A 20,598-nucleotide genomic window follows, 5' to 3' on the forward strand; every position below is an offset into this window, starting at 1 on the left:
CACAGCCTGGCCCACACACGCCTTTTATAGCAGCTCCAGCATTGCTCAGCCCCAGCAGGGCCAATGGAAACAGGGCACACTCCCTGCTGCTGCTGCTGCTGACACCAGGGCTGGGCAGCTCCTGCCACTGCCTGACTCAGCAGCCCCCCATGTCTCACCCCAGCACATCCCAATTGCCAGGGCTGCTGCCCCTTCCTGCCTGCTCTGACACTTGGCAGCAGCAACATCCCTCAGCCCAGGGTCTCCAGCAACACCTGGAAGGGGCTGCCATGTCTTGGGCACAGCAGGCTGGAGCCTTCAGCATGTTATCCAGCCTGGGGGGTGTATTTGTGCCCACATGGCCGTGAGCACAGGGCAGGAGGGCTGTGTGTGCCCCAGCCCTGCAGAGCTGCATGGCCAGTGCCTGCAGGCGGATGGAGCCTGGCTCTGCTGGGCTGGGCTCTGCTGCCTCGTGCTGAGCAGGCAGGGCCCCAGAGCAGCTGCCTGGCATTGACCATTCTCACCCTGCCTGGCCCTGGGCACATCATGGACCCCTGGCACACTTCAGGGGGGCACTGGGGTGCGGGAGGGATTGACAAGGTCATCAGCAGGACCCTGCTGTGCCCTGGGGCTCTGCAGAGAAGGAATGTGGCCACCCTGAGACCAAGCCCTTGGGAAGAGCTCTGGCACAAGGGGCACTTGATGTCACCCTTTGTCACACTGCTTGTCCACTTCCCCATCTACATCATGAAAAGCCAGATGTGCTGATTAGAGGGCTAATTATCAGGACTCATTTGAGGCATGAGGTGCAAGTTCAGGGCGTCCAAGAGAGGTAATTGCAGGAAATGCGAGAGTGGGTTGGGGCTGTTGAGGAAAGGGAGTCAGCAAAAGAGCCCCGTGCCTGGCAGGGAGGAGGCAGGGGCTTGTCCCCCACGGCCACGTGCCCCCAGTATGGGCAGCTCCTGCCCGGCCTCCCCGGCCAGCCATAAAAGCGCTGCCCTGGGCCAGGGCTGCATCCACTGCTGCGGCCTCGCTCTGCTCAGCCAAAGGGCAGGTGGGGCCTGCGGGGCTGGGCCTGCTGGGGCAGGGGCTGGCCAGGGCATGGCTGGGCACCACAGCTCCCAGGGCAGCGGCTGTGCTGGCACCACACTGCCATGCACTGGCACGGATGGGCCATGCTGGGAGCCCCTTGGCTGGGCCAGGCAGAGCCAGGCTGTGCCCAGCACCTTGGCCAGGGATTGGGTGGTGTGTGGGAGTGGGATGAGGGCACGGCTGGGACTGTCAGTGCAGAGGGAGGTGCTGGGCAGTTTGGGCACATTGGAGTGGCTCCAGTGCCTCCAGCTGCAGGGCAGCCCTGGGACCAGGGCACTGCTCAGCCACAGCATCTCCTGCTCCATCAGGACACTTTTTCATGGAGATTTCTCTTTCAGCCTCCTCTCTCCACACCAAGATGTCGTGCTACGATCTGTGCCCCCCGAAGAGCAGCGTGGCTGTGCCCCAGCCCATCGCCGAGAGCTGCAACGAGCTGTGTGCCCGCCAGTGCCCCGACTCCACGGCCTTCATCCAGCCGCCCCCCGTCGTCGTCACCTTCCCCGGCCCCATCCTCAGCTCCTTCCCCCAGCAAGCCGTGGTGGGCTCGGCCGGAGCCCCCGCCTTTGGGGGCAACCTGGGGCTGGGGGGCCTCTACCCCTCTGCTGCGGCCACCCAGGCCTCGGGGGGCCTCTGCACCTTTGGCACAGCCTGCGCTGCTCCCGCCTGCAGCCCTTGTGTCCTGCCCCGCTCCTCCAGGAACATCTGGAATGTCTGTGGGTCCTGCTAAACCTTGACCCATTAGCCCTTTAAACCCTTGGGGGAATCAGCCTCACCCCTCCTCTCTTTCCTCCTCTCCTGCCCCTCTCCCCATGGCTCCTCTTGCTTTTCCAATAAAAGAACCTTGCATCCAATGTCTGCCTCTGTGTTTTCCTGTCCATGGCCCATGTGGCTGGCAGAGTTTCCTCGCCCTGCACTTGTCCCTCACCAGACTGGCCAGGCCAGTGTCCCATCCCCAGCAGAGCCAGGCTGAGCTGACCTTGCCGAAATTGCACAGTCCTGGCAGCTCCCAACACACACGGTCCTGCAGCTGAGCCCCAAGGGCTCTGCCTCAAGTCAGGCATCTCCTCACTCTGCAGGACATCTTGACCTGGAGCTTTTGAACACCTCCAGTCTCGCTGTGAGAGAGGAGGATTTTCCCCAAGGCTTGGATCCAGCCAGTGTCCACGTGTGCCTTGGCTCCAAACACTTTGTGCCCTCATGACTCTACTAAAGGCTTTTGCACTCAAAGTAAAACACTCTTCCCTTTTCCTGTGTCCTTTCCTGTATATTTGCTGGGCATCACCTTCATCTTTTCCTCCTTCTTCTCCTTCTCCATTGCTTCTTCTTTTACATATTGCTACTAGTTCTACTCCTTATCCTCCTCCTCATTCCTCTTATTCACCTCTTTCCATTTCTCCTCTGCTACAATTTTCTTCTTCCCTTTTACCTCCACTATCCCTTCCCCTCTTCTATTTTACCTTCTCCTTGCCCCCCTTTCCCATTCACCTCTGATTCCCCTGCACACACAACACACTTGCTGCCACTCAGCTCTCCCACAGTAACGCAGTGACACAAATCCCAACTGGATTCTTGTTCCCACAGGCTCTACAGGGCATCTTCTCAGCCTACTGCATGTCCAGCAGGATCACTCAGAACAAATGGCCAACTCCATTTCCAGATGGCTTTGCATGGTCTCCAAGGACAGACATTCCACACCCTCCCTGGGAAACCTGTGCCAGGGCTCTCTCACCTCACTGTGAAAAAGCACTTTGGGGCTGTATTTCAGCTGGTGCCCATTGGCTCTGGTGCTGCCCCTGACAGCTCTGCACAGAACCTGCTTCCATCTTCCTCACACCTTCCCTTCTCTCAGGTACTCAAGCTGATGGAATCCCCCTGAGCCTCCTCTGCACCAATGGGAACATTCTGGGCACTCTCCTGATTCCCAAGGAGCACAAATTGTCCCTGTCCCTTCACCATCTGCATGAATCCCATTATGGGGGGTCTCTTCAGTAGCCTCACATGTGACCTGTACTTGGAGAGATCTGCAGTGGGAACAGCAGAGCAGGGGGGACCTGGGCAGGGCTAAAGGAAGGGCAAGGATCCTTCTCTGCAGGGGCATGAAACAAACCTCCTGCCAACACTTACACACTTCAGTGTTACCTGAGCAAGCCAGGAGCAGCATTTACCCTCCCACTCAGAGAAATCCCCCACCCATGGGGTTCTTTGAGATTTGGGGAAAAGTAGGACAGGAGACACAAATTGGATGCAGGAAAACTTTATTGTGCCCAGAGAGGCAGAAGAGACAGTTCAACAGAAGGTGGGCAAGACCCAAACAGGCTCCATGTCATGTGCTGGAGGAGCCCAAAGGATCAGCTCCAGGGATGGGTTTGTGGAGTGTGGGCAGCGCTGGCAGTGGGGTGTGGGCTGGGGGCAGTGGCTGGGGCTGGGCTGGGTCTAGCAGGGCCCACAGGTGTTCCAGAGCTTCCTGGAGGAGCGGGGCAGGACACAAGGGCTGCAGGCGGGAGCAGCGCAGGCTGTGCCAAAGGTGCAGAGGCCCCCCGAGGCCTGGGTGGCCGGAGCAGAGGGGTAGAGGCCCCCCAGCCCCAGGTTGCCCCCAAAGGCGGGGGCTCCGGCCGAGCCCACCACGGCTTGCTGGGGGAAGGAGCTGAGGATGGGGCCGGGGAAGGTGACGACGACGGGGGGCGGCTGGATGAAGGCCGTGGAGTCGGGGCACTGGCGGGCACACAGCTCGTTGCAGCTCTCGGCGATGGGCTGGGGCACAGCCACGCTGCTCTTCGGGGGGCACAGATCGGAGCACGACATCTTGGCGTGGGATGCGATGGAGCTCTGCAAGAGGGCAGCCATGGATTGCAGCAGAGCAGCAGAGGGCAGTGCCCCAGGCACAGGGGCTGCAACAGGAGCCAGCAGGGCAAGACAGCCCACACTTACCCTTTTCCCCGAGGAGAAGGTGTCCAGAGCAGGGCTTGCTACAGCCTGGCCCACACACGCCTTTTATAGCAGCCCCAGCATTGCTCAGCCCCAGCAGGGCCAATGGCAACAGGGCACACTCCCTGCTGCTGCTGCTGCTGCTGTTGCTGCTGCTGCTGCTGCTGACACCAGGGCTGGGCAGCTCCTGCCCCTGCCTGACTCAGCAGCCCCCCATGTGCCACCCCAGCACATCCCAAATGCCAGGGCTGCTGCCCCTTCCTGCCTGCTCTGACACTTGGCAGCAGCAACATCCCTCAGCCCAGGGGCTCCAGCAACACCTTGAAGGGGTGGCCGTGTCTTGGGCACAGCTGGCTGGAGCCTTCAACATGTTGGCCAGTCTGGGGGGTGTATTTGTGCCCACTTGACAGTGAGCACAGGGCAGGAGGGCTGTGTGTGCCCCAGCCCTGCAGAGCTGCATGGCCAGTGCCTGCAGGCGGATGGAGCCTGGCTCTGCTGGGCTGGGCTCTGCTGCCTCGTGCTGAGCAGGCAGGGCCCCAGAGCAGCTGCCTGGCATTGGCCATTCCCACCCTGCCTAGTCCTGGGCACATCATGGACCCCTGGCACACTTCAGGGGGGCACTGGGGTGCGGGAGACTTTAGCAAGGTCAGCAGCAGGACCCTGCTGTGCCCTGGGGCTCTGCAGAGAAGGAATGTGGCCACCCTGAGACCAAGCCCTTGGGAAGAGCTCTGGCACAAGGGGCACTTGATGTCACCCTTTGTCACACTGCTTGTCCACTTCCCCATCTACATCATGAAAAGCCAGATGTGCTGATTAGACGGCTAATTATCAGGACTCATTTCAGGCATGAGGTGCAAGTTCAGGGCGTCCAAGAGAGGTTATTGCAAGAAATGTGAGGTGGGGCTGTTGAGGAAAGGGAGTCAGCAAAAGAGCCCCGTGCCAGGCAGGGAGGAGGCAGGGGCTTGGCCCCCACGGCCACGTGCCCCCAGCATGGGCAGCTCCTGCCCGGCCTCCCCGGCCAGCCATAAAAGCACTGCCCTGGGCCAGGGCTGCATCCACTGCTGCGGCCTCGCTCTGCTCAGCCAAAGGGCAGGTGGGGCCTGCGGGGCTGGGCCTGCTGGGGCAGGGGCTGGCCAGGGCATGGCTGGGCACCACAGCTCCCAGGGCAGCGGCTGTGCTGGCACCACACTGCCATGCACTGGCACGGATGGGCCATGCTGGGAGCCCCTTGGCTGGGCCAGGCAGAGACAGGCTGTGCCCAGCACCTTGGCCAGGGTTTTGGTGGTGTGTGGGAGTGGGATGAGGGCACGGCTGGGGCTGTGAGTGCAGAGGGAGGTGCTGGGCAGTGTGGACACATTGGAGTGGCTCCAGTGCCTCCAGCTGCAGGGCAGCCCTGGGACCAGGGCACTGCTCAGATATGGCATCTCCTGCTCCATCATGACACTTGTTCTTTTGTGGATTTCTCTTTCAGCCTCCTCTCTCCACGCCAAGATGTCGTGCTCCGATCTGTGCCCCCCGAAGAGCAGCGTGGCTGTGCCCCAGCCCATCGCCGAGAGCTGCAACGAGCTGTGTGCCCGCCAGTGCCCCGACTCCACGGCCTTCATCCAGCCGCCCCCCGTCGTCGTCACCTTCCCCGGCCCCATCCTCAGCTCCTTCCCCCAGCAAGCCGTGGTGGGCTCGGCCGGAGCCCCCGCCTTTGGGGGCAACCTGGGGCTGGGGGGCCTCTACCCCTCTGCTCCGGCCACCCAGGCCTCGGGGGGCCTCTGCACCTTTGGCACAGCCTGCGCTGCTCCCGCCTGCAGCCCTTGTGTCCTGCCCCGCTCCTCCAGGAAGCTCTGGAACACCTGTGGGCCCTTCTAAACCTGACCCAGCAGCTCCAGAGACCCTGGGAGGAATCAGCCTCACCCCTCCTCTCTTTCCTCCTCTCCTGCCCCTCTCCCCATGGCTCCTCTCCCCCTCCTTGCTCCTGCCCCTGCCCACATTCCTGATTCCACCATTCTCCCACAGGGCACTTTCTTCTCTCTGCATCAGCCACTGCCTGGCACAAGCCTGAAGGAACAGCTCTCTGGCAGCCTGGGCACAAAACCTGCCTCTGTGTTCTGTATCTCTGTCCTGTGTGTTCTTTGCTGCTCTTAAAATAAAAACTCTTGCATCAAACCTTTTTCTCTGTGTTTTCCTGAGAAGGTCTACAATGGGAAGCAAATTTTCCTTGCCATGCACATGTCACTGACTGGACTGTCCAGGGCAGTGTGTCATTCCAATCACAAGCAGTCTGAGCTGCCTTTTGCTGACTCCACAGTCCTGGCACCTCTCACCACACACGGCCCATCAGCTGAGCTCCAGGATCTCTGAAGGAAAGGACTGCTCTGCCTGCTGGTCTTGCAGCTCACAGTGTTTTTCAGGAATTGTGTCACCTTGGGCAGGAGCAGGGCTGCACTTGGTGTAGGAGCCAGCAAGGGACATTGGCAGTCAGGGCTCCTTTGATTTTCCCCCTGCAGCTCTCCTGAAGGTCTTTAGAGTCAATGCCAAGAGCTGGCCTCATCTTCCTCTTCCCTTTACCCCTCCACTTCCATTTCACTGACATTGCCCAATTCTCCTTTTCCTTTTGTTCATCCTTGTTCTTCTCCTTACCTGCGTCAGTCTCCTCCTTCTTCCTTGCCTTATACATCCTCTCTTAGTCATTTTTCCTTTTCCCATTTCCTTTTCCGGTTTCCTTTTTGCTTTTCTTCTATCGCTATCATAATTCCCTCTTCTACTTTCCCTCTTCCTTTTCCATTCCACTTTAGTTAATCTGCTTTGTCCAAGTCACACACAACACACTTGTTGCCTCTCACCTCTGCCACAGACCCACAATGGCACAAATTCCAACTGGATTGTTCTTCCCACAGCCTTTCCAGGGCACCTTCTTATCCTGCAGCCACCTCCAGCAAGGTCACCCAAAGCTCAATACCCACAGCCATGTCCAGATGGCTTTGCCAGGTCTCCAAGGACAGACACTCCACCACCTCCCTGGGTACCTTGTGCCTGGTCTTGCTTCCCTTCTCCCTGAACAAATGCTTTGGGGCTGTATTTCAGCTGGTTCCCATTGGCTCTGGTGCTGGCCCTGACACCTCTGCACAGAACCTGCTTCCATCTTTCTCACACCTTCCCTTCTCTTATATGTGCAAGGAGATGGAACCACCCTGAGCCTTTTGTGCGTGATGGGGAACATTCTGAGCACTCCCTGGCTCTGCCAAGAGCACAAATGGTCTCTTCTGCATCTGCTTGTCGCCCTTTATGGGAGTGTGTCCAGTAGTTCCACATCTCGTGTACTTGTGCAGCACAGCAGTGGGCAGAGCAGGGCAGGGGTGGCCCGGCCCGGGCTCAGTGGACGGTAACGATCCTTCCCTATGGTTGATGGACACAAACGTCCTGCCAACATTTACACCCCTCACTGTAACCTCAGCATCCCAGAAACAGCATTTACCTTCCCACATTAAGAAATCCCCGACACCCGAGGATTTCCTGGCCAGGAAAAAGTAGTACAGGAGACACAAATTGGATGCAGGAAAACTTTATTGTGCACAGAGAGGCAGGAGAGAGATTCAGAGAGATGGTGCAAAAGACCCACACAGGCTGCTTGTCATGTGCTGGAGGAGCCCAAAGGATCAGCTCCAGGGATGGGTTTGTGGAGTGTGGGCAGCACTGGCAGTGGGGTGTGGGCTGGGGGCAGTAGCTGGGGCTGGGCTGGGTCTAGCAGGGCCCACAGGTGTTCCAGAGCTTCCTGGAGGAGCGGGGCAGGACACAAGGGCTGCAGGCGGGAGCAGCGCAGGCTGTGCCAAAGGTGCAGAGGCCCCCCGAGGCCTGGGTGGCCGCAGCAGAGGGGTAGAGGCCCCCCAGCCCCAGGTTGCCCCCAAAGGCGGGGGCTCCGGCCGAGCCCACCACGGCTTGCTGGGGGAAGGAGCTGAGGATGGGGCCGGGGAAGGTGACGACGACGGGGGGCGGCTGGATGAAGGCCGTGGAGTCGGGGCACTGGCGGGCACACAGCTCGTTGCAGCTCTCGGCGATGGGCTGGGGCACAGCCACGCTGCTCTTCGGGGGGCACAGATCGGAGCACGACATCTTGGCGTGGGATGCGATGGAGCTCTGCAAGAGGGCAGCCATGGATTGCAGCAGAGCAGCAGAGGGCAGTGCCCCAGGCACAGGGGCTGCAGCAGGAGCCAGCAGGGCAAGACAGCCCACACTTACCCTTTTCCCCGAGGAGAAGGTGTCCAGAGCAGGGCTTGCCACAGCCTGGCCCACACACGCCTTTTATAGCAGCCCCAGCATTGCTCAGCCCCAGCAGGGCCAATGGCAACAGGGCACACTCCCTGCTGCTGCTGCTGCTGCTGCTGCTGCTGCTGCTGCTGCTGACACCAGGGCTGGGCAGCTCCTGCCCCTGCCTGACTCAGCAGCCCCCCATGTGCCACCCCAGCACATCCCAATTGCCAGGGCTGCTGCCCCTTCCTGCCTGCTCTGACACTTGGCAGCAGCAACATCCCTCAGCCCAGGGTCTCCAGCAACACCTGGAAGGGGCTGCCGTGTCTTGGGCACAGCTGGCTGGAGCCTTCAGCATGTTGGCCAGTCTGGGGGGTGTATTTGTTCCCACATGGCCAAGAGCACAGGGCAGGAGGGCTGTGTGTGCCCCAGCCCTGCAGAGCTGCATGGCCAGTGCCTGCAGGCGGATGGAGCCTGGCTCTGCTGGGCTGGGCTCTGCTGCCTCGTGCTGAGCAGGCAGGGCCCCAGAGCAGCTGCCTGGCATTGGCCATTCCCACCCTGCCAGGCCCTGGGCACATCATGGACCCCTGGCACACATCAGAGTGGCACTGTGTTGAGGGTTTGACAAGGTCATCAGCAGGACCCTGCTGTGCCCTGGGGCTCTGCAGAGAAGGAATGTGGCCACCCTGAGACCAAGCCCTTGGGAAGAGCTCTGGCACAAGGGGCACTTGATGTCACCCTTTGTCACACAGCTTGTCCACTTCCCCATCTACATCATGAAAAGCCAACTGGACTAATTAGAGCTCTCATTATCAGGACTCATTTGAGGCAGGAGGTACAAGTTCAGGGCGTCCAAGAGAGGTAATTGCAGGAATTGTGAGAGCGGGTTGGGGCTGTTGAGGAAAGGGAGTCAGCAAAAGAGCCCCGTGCCTGGCAGGGAGGAGGCAGGGGCTTGGCCCCCACGGCCACGTGCCCCCAGCATGGGCAGCTCCTGCCCGGCCTCCCCGGCCAGCCATAAAAGCGCTGCCCTGGGCCAGGGCTGCATCCACTGCTGCGGCCTCGCTCTGCTCAGCCAAAGGGCAGGTGGGGCCTGCGGGGCTGGGCCTGCTGGGGCAGGGGCTGGCCAGGGCATGGCTGGGCACCACAGCTCCCAGGGCAGCGGCTGTGCTGGCACCACACTGCCATGCACTGGCACGGATGGGCCATGCTGGGAGCCCCTTGGCTGGGCCAGGCAGAGCCAGGCTGTGCCCAGCACCTTGGCCAGGGATTGGGTGGTGTGTGGGAGTGGGATGAGGGCACGGCTGGGGTTGTCAGTGCAGAGGGAGGTGCTGGGCAGTGTGGACACATTGGAGTGGCTTCAGTGCCTCCAGCTGTAGGGCAGCCCTGGGACCAGGGCACTGCTCAGCCAGGGCATCTCCTGCTCCATCAGGACACTTATTTTTTTGTGGATTTCTCTTTCAGCCTCCTCTCCACGCCAAGATGTCGTGCTCCGATCTGTGCCCCCCGAAGAGCAGCGTGGCTGTGCCCCAGCCCATCGCCGAGAGCTGCAACGAGCTGTGTGCCCGCCAGTGCCCCGACTCCACGGCCTTCATCCAGCCGCCCCCCGTCGTCGTCACCTTCCCCGGCCCCATCCTCAGCTCCTTCCCCCAGCAAGCCGTGGTGGGCTCGGCCGGAGCCCCCGCCTTTGGGGGCAACCTGGGGCTGGGGGGCCTCTACCCCTCTGCTCCGGCCACCCAGGCCTCGGGGGGCCTCTGCACCTTTGGCACAGCCTGCGCTGCTCCCGCCTGCAGCCCTTGTGTCCTGCCCCGCTCCTCCAGGAAGCTCTGGAACACCTGTGGGCCCTGCTAGACCAACCCCTGGAGCCTTTTATTCTGCCCGGAATGGAGGAAGATCAAAGCTGTACATCCCAAACGTTTTAACCATAAATCTTTTCTTTAAACTTTCTGTTTTTCCTCTGTAAATATTTTGGGATTTACTCATTCGTGTTCTCTGTTTTAACTTTTTTCTTGTTTTCAATTTTATTCTCTTGTCTCATTATATGTTTTTTGTCATTTATACAAATCTCCTGTCATATATTTGCATTCATTTGGCTCTTCTGGAATTGTCATCTTTGCATCTGCATTAGTATAACATTTTACCTTCATTTTTTCAATTGTTTTTTTTTCCTTTGATTCCTTCTGCTTACCTTTGTAATTAAATCCAGTTTTCCCCCCAATAAATCTTTTATGCATTAATTTTTTGTTGTTGTTTCATCTCTTTTGATTCCAAATATTATTTTATATTCACTCTTTCTCTCCTTTTCATAACAGAGATTATTTTCTCCTTCTCTCCCATCATCATTTTCTGTTTCCTTGCAGTGTTTTCATTATTTCCTTTCTTTTTATATATTTTCTACAGCTGAGTTTTTCATTTGTATCAATAATTATATTTTTCATAGAAAGAGCAATAGATTTTCAGACCTTAGACAGCAATTTCCAACCATTTTTTTATTTCCTTTTCTGCAAGTTTATCTTCCAAAAATTCTTTCCTTCACAATATTCCCAAATTTCTTTTCCTTGTCTTTTTTTCTTGTGTTTCTTTGTCTTTTCTTGACAGTTCCACTTAGTTGATCTTTATTATCACATGATTATCAGTTTATTTAAACATTAATTTTCCTCTGATTATGTTGCTACTATTCTGATAGAAAACCTTTGGGGTTTTGCACCTTCTATGCAAATATTTTCCAAATTCTCCCCATTTTTTTACACTTATTTAATATTTGGTGGGATTTTAAGACACCACTTGCTCTCAAACCCAGAGTAGTTCTCCTGTCCCTCACTTAAAACAAAAAAATTACAACAAATATTAAAAATATCACCTTTCAACTCTTTTCATCTCCTGTCTCACATCCAAATTTTCATCTCCACTCTTTTTTTTTGCTAAAAGCTTCAGGGAATAACTTGAAAAAACCTGGTAGAGCAGGTGAAAGCACCCTGGGAAAGGGACAAAGTGCCCTGGATGCCACAGAAGGGAAAGTCAAAGCAGGGCAGGGCCAGAGTGGGCAGACCCAGTGGCTCCAAACCATCTGATGAGGCCACTGAGGTCTGGCACCTTCTCCCTGCCCAGACTGGTGCTGTTACTCACCACTGGCACATGCAAGTGCCATTAAAGCCACAAGACAGGAGGCAGAAATCCTTCCTTGGTGTTTCTGAAGGGCTTTGGTAGCCCTTGTTCTTCAGAGGTTTGAGAAAAATGTGGAATTAGAGATTCCAGAACCTCCAAAGTACATTTTGTAGTTTGGAAAGCACTTAAATCAAAGTGGGTTTAATACAAAGTGATGCTGCAAAGCAGAGAGAGGAAATTGTGGAATGGTTTGGGTTGGAAGGGACCTTAAAATCAACTCATTTCACCTCCTGCCATGGGCAGGGACACCTCCCACTGTTCCAGGTTGCTCCAGCCTGGCCTTGGGCACTCCCAGGGATGGGGCAGCCATGGAATAAACTGTGCCAGGCCCTGCCCACCCTCCCAGGGAAGGATTTATCCCACAGTCCCATCTAAACCATCCTGGAATGGTTTGGGTGGAAGGAGACTCCTAAGATCACCAAGTCCTTGGACAAGGACACCTCCCACTGTCTCAGGTGGCTCCAACCTGGCCTTGGGCACCTCCAGGGATGGGGAATCCATGGAATAACCTCTGTCAGGGTCTGCCCACCCTTACAGGGAACAATTCCTTTCCCATTTCCAATATGTCATTTTGGAGCCATTCTCCCTTTTCCTGTCACTCCAGGCCCTTGGGAATTGTCTCTCCCCATGTTTCCTGGAGCCCCTTCAGGACCTGCAAAGCCACAGTTGGGTCCCCCCAAAGCTTCTCCTCTCCAGGCTGGACAATCCCAACTCTGTGTTTTCATCAGCTTTAAGTCATGGAATCCTGGAATGGTTTGGATTGGAAAGGACCTTAAAGATCATCCCATTCCACCCCTTTACATGGGCAGGGACACCTCCCACTATTCCAGGTTGCTCCAACCTGGCCTTGGGCACTTCCAGGAATGGGGAGTCCATGGAATAACCTGTGCCAGGGCCTGCCCACCCTCACAGGGAACAATTCCTTCCCAGTATCCAAGTATTCCATCTAAACCTCTACTCTGTCCATGTGAACCCATCCCCTTGTCCTGTCACTCCAGGCCCTTGGGAATTGTCTCTCCCCAGGTTTCCTGGAGCCCTTTCAGGTCCTGCAAGGCCACAGTTGGGTCCCCTCAAAGCTTCTCCTCTCCAGGCTGGACAATCCCAAGTGTCCCAGCCCTTCCCCACAGCAGAGCTGCTCCAGCCCTCTGGTCACCTCCTGTGGAGCTGCTCCAGCCCTCTGGTCACCTCCTGTGGAGCTGCTCCAGCCCTCTGGTCACCTCCTGTGGAGCTGCTCCAGCCCTCTGGTCACCTCCTGTGGAGCTGCTCCAGCCCTCTGGTCACCTCCTGTGGAGCTGCTCCAGCTCTCTGGTCACCTCCTGTGGAGCTGCTCCAGCCCTCTGGTCACCTCCTGTGGAGCTGCTCCAGCAGCTCCAGGTCCTTCCTGTGCTGGGCCCCCGGGGCTGGAGGCAGCTCTGCAGGTGGGGTCTGACCTGAGGGGGCAGAGGGGCAGAGCCCCCCCTGCCCTGCTGCCCACCTGGGCACCAGCCCAGGGCAAAGAGAGGACTTGGATGTGGAGAAGTTTTGTGTCCTGCCATGGGGATAAGGCACAACTTGCTGTGACTCCAGGACTTTGTGGTTAAATGGAGATGTCACCCCCAAGATGGGAAATTCAGAGAGGAATCTTCACTTTGTGTTCCTGGAGGGTGGGGCTTTTTTCTTCCCCTGCACCAAATACAGGACACCATTTTTTGTTTTCTCTTCAGCTGAAGAGAAAAAGAAAATATTGAGGTGAAGTTGCATCACAACAAATAATCAGTGAAGGCACTGCAGGAATTAGGAGCAGATATTTGAGCTCTGGGGGATCTTCTCAGGAATGACAAGGTGAAGGGTCTGTAAAATTCATTGGATATGGGTAAAAACCTCAGAGTTGGAATAAAAGATACTGAAGGGCCTGTGAAAAACACAAGAAAAAGGGTAAATGATCCCAGATTTAGGTAGAATTCTTTTTCTGCAAAGTGCAGTTTGAAATAATGACAAATATGGGAAATGTGGTGCCTTAAACTCAAAGAGGATTCAGCTGAGAATGTTGAAAGGATTTTTTTTGTAATGAAAGAAAAGAAGAGCCACATTAACATCAACCCATGACTTCCAATGGCACAAATTAGGATTTAATTAAAGCAATGGCGTGCACCACCTTGATTCCTGCACATTAAAGCAACTGGGATTGTGTAACAATTAAATGTCTAAATCACTCATTTAACACAACCATTACCTGGCTTGAACAGCAGGTAATGAATGTTTGTGAAATCAGCACAAAGTATTTTTCTCCACAAGGCCCAGAACATTCTTGATAAGAAGTAACACCCACGAGAAATCTTTATCTGCTGCTTTGATTTTTCCTCAAAATTGGGGCCTGTTTTGGTGGATCTTGGGATTTGTTGTATTTCTGGAACATTCAGAACCACCTTTAAGGCTGGATTTTATTTCCCACTTAGACTCTTTTAGTTAAACAAAGTGATTTTTATGTAGGATTGGGCTGCCATTCCAAAGCCTGTTCCTCTCAACTGTTGAGGAGTTGCCACATGTCCTGTGTGACCTCAGCAGAGATTCATGACCACTCCAAACCCATCTCAGCTCATCAAGGCCTGTTTAAATTAGAGGTGGAAAAGATTTATTCCTGGGTAGCTCTGGACTAAGCTGTTTTCTGCTTCTAATTAATTTATCAGATTAATTTAAAGAGCTGTTAAGGCAAAATGTACATGTCAGCCAAACATGAGTCTTACAAAACCTCTGAGCAGACAAGCTCATGACAAGGCTGTAAAGGAAGAAGCAACATGTGGAGTCAGCTTAATGCACGTGGTAATTCCAGTGAGGTCACTGAAATTAATGACCCCAGGAATTGTGTGAACCAATTAGGGGCCAAGATTAAAGAAATCACAGTGATGTAACACCAGCATCACACGACAGGAGAACTTTGGCAAAATCAAACTTTCATGACTCAAAGTTGTTCAACAATTTCTGTTGGGCAGAACCCCCAACACCAGGCAAGATTCCAACCCCTGGACACTCTATATAAGCTCCAGTTCCTGAGTTTATCCACACACTTCTTGCAGCTTATTCGCTTTGCTGAGCTCAGTGAGTATGAATTTTTTTTCATTATTTTCTATTTAATTCGTCAGAAATTGTATCAGGGTATTTGTAGAAGATTCCTGTAGGAATGCTGAGATTTAGAGCAACATTAAATCATTTCTGTCTGTATTTACTCTTAGTGAAGGAGGGGTAAAGGTAAAATTTGGGAGTCTGGGTGTCAGTGCAGGAACTCTGAGGAATTTAACTTTTCTAAGTCAATTTCAGTGCAGAAGCTCTGAGAAATTTAACTTTTCTAAGTCAATTTCAGTGCAGGAACTCTGAGAAATTTAACTTTTCTAAGTCAATTTCAGTGCAGAAGCTCTGAGAAATTTAACTTTTCTAAGTCAATTATGAGCTTAAATTGAGACATTGTTATTTCAGAGAATTATTTTAATATTTTATAGACTTCAAGGCAAGACTTGAGACCATTTTGCACTGGGTTGAGTGGCATTAAGGGAGTAACAAAACCTCTTATTTCAAGCAAAGCCATATTTACGTGGAGTTGTTTCACCACTTTGGAGGAGTCTGAGATGGGACTAAGGTTTTGATGTTGTTCTTCAGGGTGTTCACTTGCAGGAAGTGAAAAAAAAGATCAGTTTGTGGGGTCTGGTGATCTTGGAGAAGTTCTTTCCAGGGGCAGATATTTTGGATCCGGTTGCTCAGCTGGTGCTCACCAAGTTGGTTGATAAAACAAAACTTACAGCACTGGAAGGCACAAACAGAGATTTCACTGACACCAAGACTTTGAAATTTGGGGATTTCTCTTTCAGCCTCCTCTCTCCACGCCAAGATGTCGTGCTCCGATCTGTGCCCCCCGAAGAGCAGCGTGGCTGTGCCCCAGCCCATCGCCGAGAGCTGCAACGAGCTGTGTGCCCGCCAGTGCCCCGACTCCACGGCCTTCATCCAGCCGCCCCCCGTCGTCGTCACCTTCCCCGGCCCCATCCTCAGCTCCTTCCCCCAGCAAGCCGTGGTGGGCTCGGCCGGAGCCCCCGCCTTTGGGGGCAACCTGGGGCTGGGGGGCCTCTACCCCTCTGCTGCGGCCACCCAGGCCTCGGGGGGCCTCTGCACCTTTGGCACAGCCTGCGCTGCTCCCGCCTGCAGCCCTTGTGTCCTGCCCCGCTCCTCCAGGAAGCTCTGGAACACCTGTGGGCCCTGCTAGACCCAGCCCAGCCCCAGCCACTGCCCCCAGCCCACACCCCACTGCCAGCGCTGCCCACACTCCACAAGCCCTTCCCTGGAGCAGATCCCTTGGGCTGCTCCATCTCATGACAAGCAGCCTGTGTGGGTCTTGCCCACCATCTGTTCAACTGTCTCTCCTGCCTCTCTGGGCACAATAAAGTTTTCCTGCATCCAATTTGTGTCTCCTGCCCCACTTCTTCCAGACCAGGAAACCCTCATGGCTGAAGGATTTCCAAATGTGGGAAGGTAAATGCTGTTCCTGGGATGCTCAGGTAACACTGAGGGGTGTAAGTGCTGGCAGGAGGTTTGTGTGCAGCACCTGCAGAGAAGGATCCTTGCCCTCCACTCAACCATGGCCAGGCCATCCCTGCTCTGCTGTGCCCCCAGCCCACACCCCACTGCCAGCGCTGCCCACACTCCACAAACCCATCCCTGGAGAACATCCCTTGGGCTCCTTCAACACATGAAGACCAACCTGTCTGGGTCTTGCCCACCATCTCTCTGACAGTCTCTCCTGCCTCTCTGTGCACAATGAAGTTTTCCTGTGTCCAAGTCACATCTCTGTTCTTCCTTCTCTCAAATTAAAATGACCTGGGGGTCAGGATACTGAGGGAATTCAGGCACTTCTTCCATGCATAAAGTGAATATTCCTCCTGGAGGAAAATCAGGGACAAAGGAAAACCAGAGAGACTTTGATGGAGTCTTATGGGAGTGAGAAGAGCAGCAGCCAAGTCCAGAAAATCAAGGGAACATTGGGCATGTGGGTCCTGTGCTCTGGAACCAGTGCCCTGCTCAGGACTCAGGGCACAGCCGAGGGCATGGAGGGGTGCAGGGGACACTGAGGGTCAGTCTGGGACCAGGGCACAGCCGAGGGCATGGAGGGGTGCAGGGGACACCAAGGGTCAGTCTGGGAACAGGGCACAGCTGAGGGCATGGAGGGGTGCAGGGGACAGTGAGGGTCAGTCTGGGACCAGGGCACAGCCAAGGGCATGGAGGGGTGCAGGGGACACCAAGGGTCAGTCTGGGAACAGGGCACAGCTGAGGGCATGGAGGGGTGCAGGGGACAGTGAGGGTCAGTCTGGGACCAGGGCACAGCTGAGGGCATGGAGGGGTGCAGGGGACACCGAGGGTCAGTCTGGGACCAGGGCACAGCCGAGGGCATGGAGGTGTGCAGGGGACAGTGAGGGTCAGTCTGGGACCAGGGCACAGCTGAGGGCATGGAGGGGTGCAGGGGACACCGAGGGTCAGGCTGGGACCAGGGCACAGCTGAGGGCATGGAGGGGTGCAGGGGACACCGAGGGTCAGTCTGGAACCAGGGCACAGCTGAGGGCATGGAGGGGTGCAGGGGACATTGAGGGTCAGGCTGGGACCAGGGCACAGCTGAGGGCATGGAGGGGTGCAGGGGACACCAAGGGTCAGTCTGGGAACAGGGCACAGCTGAGGGCATGGAGGGGTGCAGGGGACACTGAGGGTCAGTCTGGGACCAGGGCACAGCTGGCACAGGGCACTGAAGGGCACACACAGGTGCCTGCTGTGCCCATGCCAGGACAGCTGCCCCTCGCTGCCAGTCCCCATGGCTCCTGCTCCATGTCCTCCAGCCTGGCCTTTGTTTCAGGGCTGTCACTGCTCCTGGGCATTGCCCAAGACCTCAGATGTGTTGTAGTGAGACATCCCTCTGTGCTGGGAGCCTTCAAAGCACAGCAGGTTTTAAGCTAAATTGGCTGAGAGGAGAGCCAGGATTCTTAATTATTCAGATATTAAGATATTGACCCTTATTGGAGAAGTATTCCCACAAGGTGGTAAATACCAGGTGGATATTTTTTAAATTTTATAATCCTGAATGGCAATGAAATCTCCTTGGAAAGGAGATAGTTTCTCCTTGGAAACCATCCTTGGAAATGGTTATTGAACATGACATAGTAAAAATTCTTATTTTGTTCTAAGAATAACACCTTCTGAGACCCACAGTCCTCCAACCTTCCAATCCACAGATGGAAAAAAGAAGGGCAGAGAAGGGTAGAGGTTGTGCCAAACTGGACTCACCTTGTTCACCAAGGAAAATAACCAAGGAGATGTTGATAGAGAAGCTTGGAGTAGTGGCAGCTTTTATACCCTTCCCAAAGTGCTTCCAAAGTGCCTCAAGCCCCACAAAACAACCCTCACATGGAGGGATTTAATTCTGCTGGCTTGGCACTGCCACTCCCCACCCTCCCAGAGAAGTGTGAGCCAATTCCAGGACCAACTTGTGGGCCTTGATGTGCTGAGTGATGAGATAATAAAACCTGTCAGGGGCTTTGGGGCACCTGCTGTCCTTTTAGGGCAGGTGAGTTCAGAGCAATTAAATTTACCTGGCATGGAAGTGATGCCAAAGGATTTAGTATATTTTTGTAGATGTTTAGAATCATAGAATTCCATAGATTCTTCCAGGTTGTTCCCATCCCAAAGTCAGTTCCTGAAGTTCTTTCCCACAAATTGTGACCTTCCTCATGCCCTGCCAAGGCCGTGGTGGTTGTGAGGAGCCACCTGGAGACAGCAAGAAGACAAAACACATGGAGAGAAGGTCTGGAGGTCCTGGGAGATCTCCAAGGGGCAGGTCTGAGGACCCCCATGGGTGGGACAGAGAGGGAAATGAAGGTCATGGGTGGTCATTGATCTCTCATATAGAAATTACTGGAGAGGTTCTAAAGTTGTGACATTCCTGGTCATGGTTTTCCCAGACCTTCTGGTGTGCACCTTGAGAGCTTCTAATAAAGGTCCCCTGTAGATCTTTCTCCATTAAACTGATTTTGAGTGTCCATTTTCACAGGAATTGGCAACAGAAGAATGGTGGGTTTAAAGTCATTAATTCTGAAAAATGCTTAGAAATTTCACTAAAAGAAGAAGGCAGAAAGAAGGGGGGTTGTCTCCAACTGGTTTAGAACCATGGTGGGTTTCAAGCTCCAATACCACCCGTGAATCACAAGGTGGATTGTCATAAATTGTTACATTCACTGCTGGTTTGGAATGTCAATAAGGCAGAGACACCTCAAAGATCCTCTTGGAACAACAAGAAGCTTCCCAAAAAACCCCCTGAAATTTCATATTTGATGTGTTCAAACACACAAACATCAGCACCCAAATCTTGGGTGAAAACATCATTTTATAGAGATATGTGAACCAAGTTCTCATTGGATAAAAGAAAGTCATTTACAGGGGAGGGATTTTAGGACATCAGTTTGAGCCCCCTTGTTTTCCAGAACATGGAAAGTTAAGCCTGAAAATTAAAATAATTTGTAATGGGGCTCTTAATTCTCTCCTAAAATTTAAGGTATTTCATTAAAATATTGGCTGATAAAGGGAGAAGAAGTTGCTCTCCACAGTCCAGAGCATGGACATGTCATAGACTCCCCAAACACATTAATAGTTAATAAAATAAAGAACTTGATATCATGAATGCAAATCAAATCATTGCAAATGCTGAAATCATTAATCAATTAAGGACTCAAGAGGAGTGACACCGGTTGGAATATTTGAAATGAGGGTGTTTCATAACCAGGGAGCTCCTAACTCAGGGGATCAATACTCAGAACTCCTGTCCTTCTTCATTTAATAGGATAATAAGAGAAATTGCAAGCAGTGGGTCTTAATGAGTATTTGTGAGGCAAATTAAATCATTATCTTCATTATTATCAGCAATTCCTGATGACGCTTCAAAGGCACAACAATTGGACAATTTGGAGGCAATTTATTGCCAAACTTTTGCAATATAAAATCAGAAACAACACAATTGCAAACAACTCTGTGATGTCACAGACTCAGCTCGATAAAATATACATAATTTTTAGTATTATTTGATTAATTTTTCTGAAGTGGTCAGTACTTTGGGGGGGGGGGAAATTAAGATTCTTTTTAAATGTGTTTCTAATTGAACTTTTAAAAACAGACATTTCAAATGAAATTTTGAAATGGTTGGTATTAGTTTTAGGCAGAGACTTTGTCAACAGTTTGGCTGTACCAGTTTTTGCCTCTTTGGGGGCAGCTTTTACAGATCCCTGGTCACTTAAAACGTGAATTTTTGTCCTCTCAGAGCCAAAATTCTAATTCTTGTTGGACAACCTTGACCAAAAAGGTGCCACACCATGTAAGGACCACCTTGAACATGGAAATGGGGCTGCCACGACCCAGGACTGGCTCCAGTTGATGGTTGGATGGAAAACCTTTCTCTGCAACATCCCCAAATCCCCTCAAATGGCAATCCCAGGAACCTGATTGCCATCAGCAATTATGTCATACCCACACCAGCTTTTGGGAGGGACAATGCTGAGGTGACAAAACTCCAGCACCCACTGTCATGTTTGTTTTGTAACAAATTAGGAGAGAGGCTTTGAGAAGGGTATAAAAGCTGAGCTCACCCTCAGCCCTTCCATCCACCTCTCTGGTTCCCACCTCTGCAGTGAACGAGGTAAGTGGTTTCCCTCATCCTCATAACATCTTAATTAATACATAATGAGCCTTTTCTCCTCTTCCTCTTGGCTTCTTCTTCACTGCTCCTTCCACTGGTGAGTGGATCTTTGCCAGAAGCTGCTACAGATAAACCAGTCTCTCTAATTTATCCAGCACTGAATTCCTGTTTGGAAGGGTGATCATGATGAGAGAAAGATGAAAGGTTGAGTTGATGCAGAAATGAGATTTATTTCTGAGAATTTACCTGTTTCCCTGTTACTCTCTGACATTTCAGATGCAGAGCCAATGCTAAATATCTTAATAATTAAGACTCTTGGCAATCCTCTCAGCCAATTTAGCTTAAAACCTGCTGTGCTTTGCAGGCTCCCAGCACAGAAGGATGTCTCGTTTTAGCACATTTGAGTTCCAATTCATTACTATAAAATTCAAAACCACCTGAGTGATCCCAGCATTTACCTCCCACTGGGACTATTTCTCCAACAAGGGTCAATATCCTGGTTTGGAAGTTCAGTG

General features: G+C 53.4%; 6 protein-coding genes across 6 annotated transcripts; 4 read left to right on the forward strand and 2 right to left on the reverse strand.

Moving 5' to 3' along the window:
* The first annotated feature begins 1,429 nt into the window (after positions 1–1,429).
* LOC139683962 (scale keratin-like) lies at positions 1,430–1,798 on the forward strand. The gene has a single exon (XM_071579488.1). It carries the CDS (start codon positions 1,430–1,432, stop codon positions 1,796–1,798), a length of 369 nt encoding a protein of 122 aa, XP_071435589.1.
* Positions 1,799–3,504: 1,706 nt separating this feature from the next.
* On the reverse strand, positions 3,505–3,873 carry LOC139683904 (scale keratin-like). Its single transcript, XM_071579422.1, has one exon. The coding sequence runs from the start codon at positions 3,871–3,873 to the stop codon at positions 3,505–3,507; it is 369 nt and encodes a 122-aa protein (XP_071435523.1).
* A 1,614-nt stretch (positions 3,874–5,487) lies between these two features.
* Positions 5,488–5,856, forward strand: LOC139683852 (scale keratin-like). Its single transcript, XM_071579349.1, has one exon. It carries the CDS (start codon positions 5,488–5,490, stop codon positions 5,854–5,856), a length of 369 nt encoding a protein of 122 aa, XP_071435450.1.
* Positions 5,857–7,728: 1,872 nt separating this feature from the next.
* Positions 7,729–8,097, reverse strand: LOC139683873 (scale keratin-like). The gene has a single exon (XM_071579378.1). The coding sequence runs from the start codon at positions 8,095–8,097 to the stop codon at positions 7,729–7,731; it is 369 nt and encodes a 122-aa protein (XP_071435479.1).
* A 1,614-nt stretch (positions 8,098–9,711) lies between these two features.
* Positions 9,712–10,080, forward strand: LOC139683908 (scale keratin-like). The gene has a single exon (XM_071579428.1). It carries the CDS (start codon positions 9,712–9,714, stop codon positions 10,078–10,080), a length of 369 nt encoding a protein of 122 aa, XP_071435529.1.
* A 5,173-nt stretch (positions 10,081–15,253) lies between these two features.
* Positions 15,254–15,622, forward strand: LOC139683872 (scale keratin-like). The gene has a single exon (XM_071579377.1). The coding sequence runs from the start codon at positions 15,254–15,256 to the stop codon at positions 15,620–15,622; it is 369 nt and encodes a 122-aa protein (XP_071435478.1).
* Positions 15,623–20,598: the final 4,976 nt, after the last annotated feature.

The sequence above is a fragment of the Pithys albifrons genome, chromosome 30 (genome assembly GCF_047495875.1).
Source record: "Pithys albifrons albifrons isolate INPA30051 chromosome 30, PitAlb_v1, whole genome shotgun sequence".
NCBI classification, from domain to species: domain Eukaryota; kingdom Metazoa; phylum Chordata; class Aves; order Passeriformes; family Thamnophilidae; genus Pithys; species Pithys albifrons.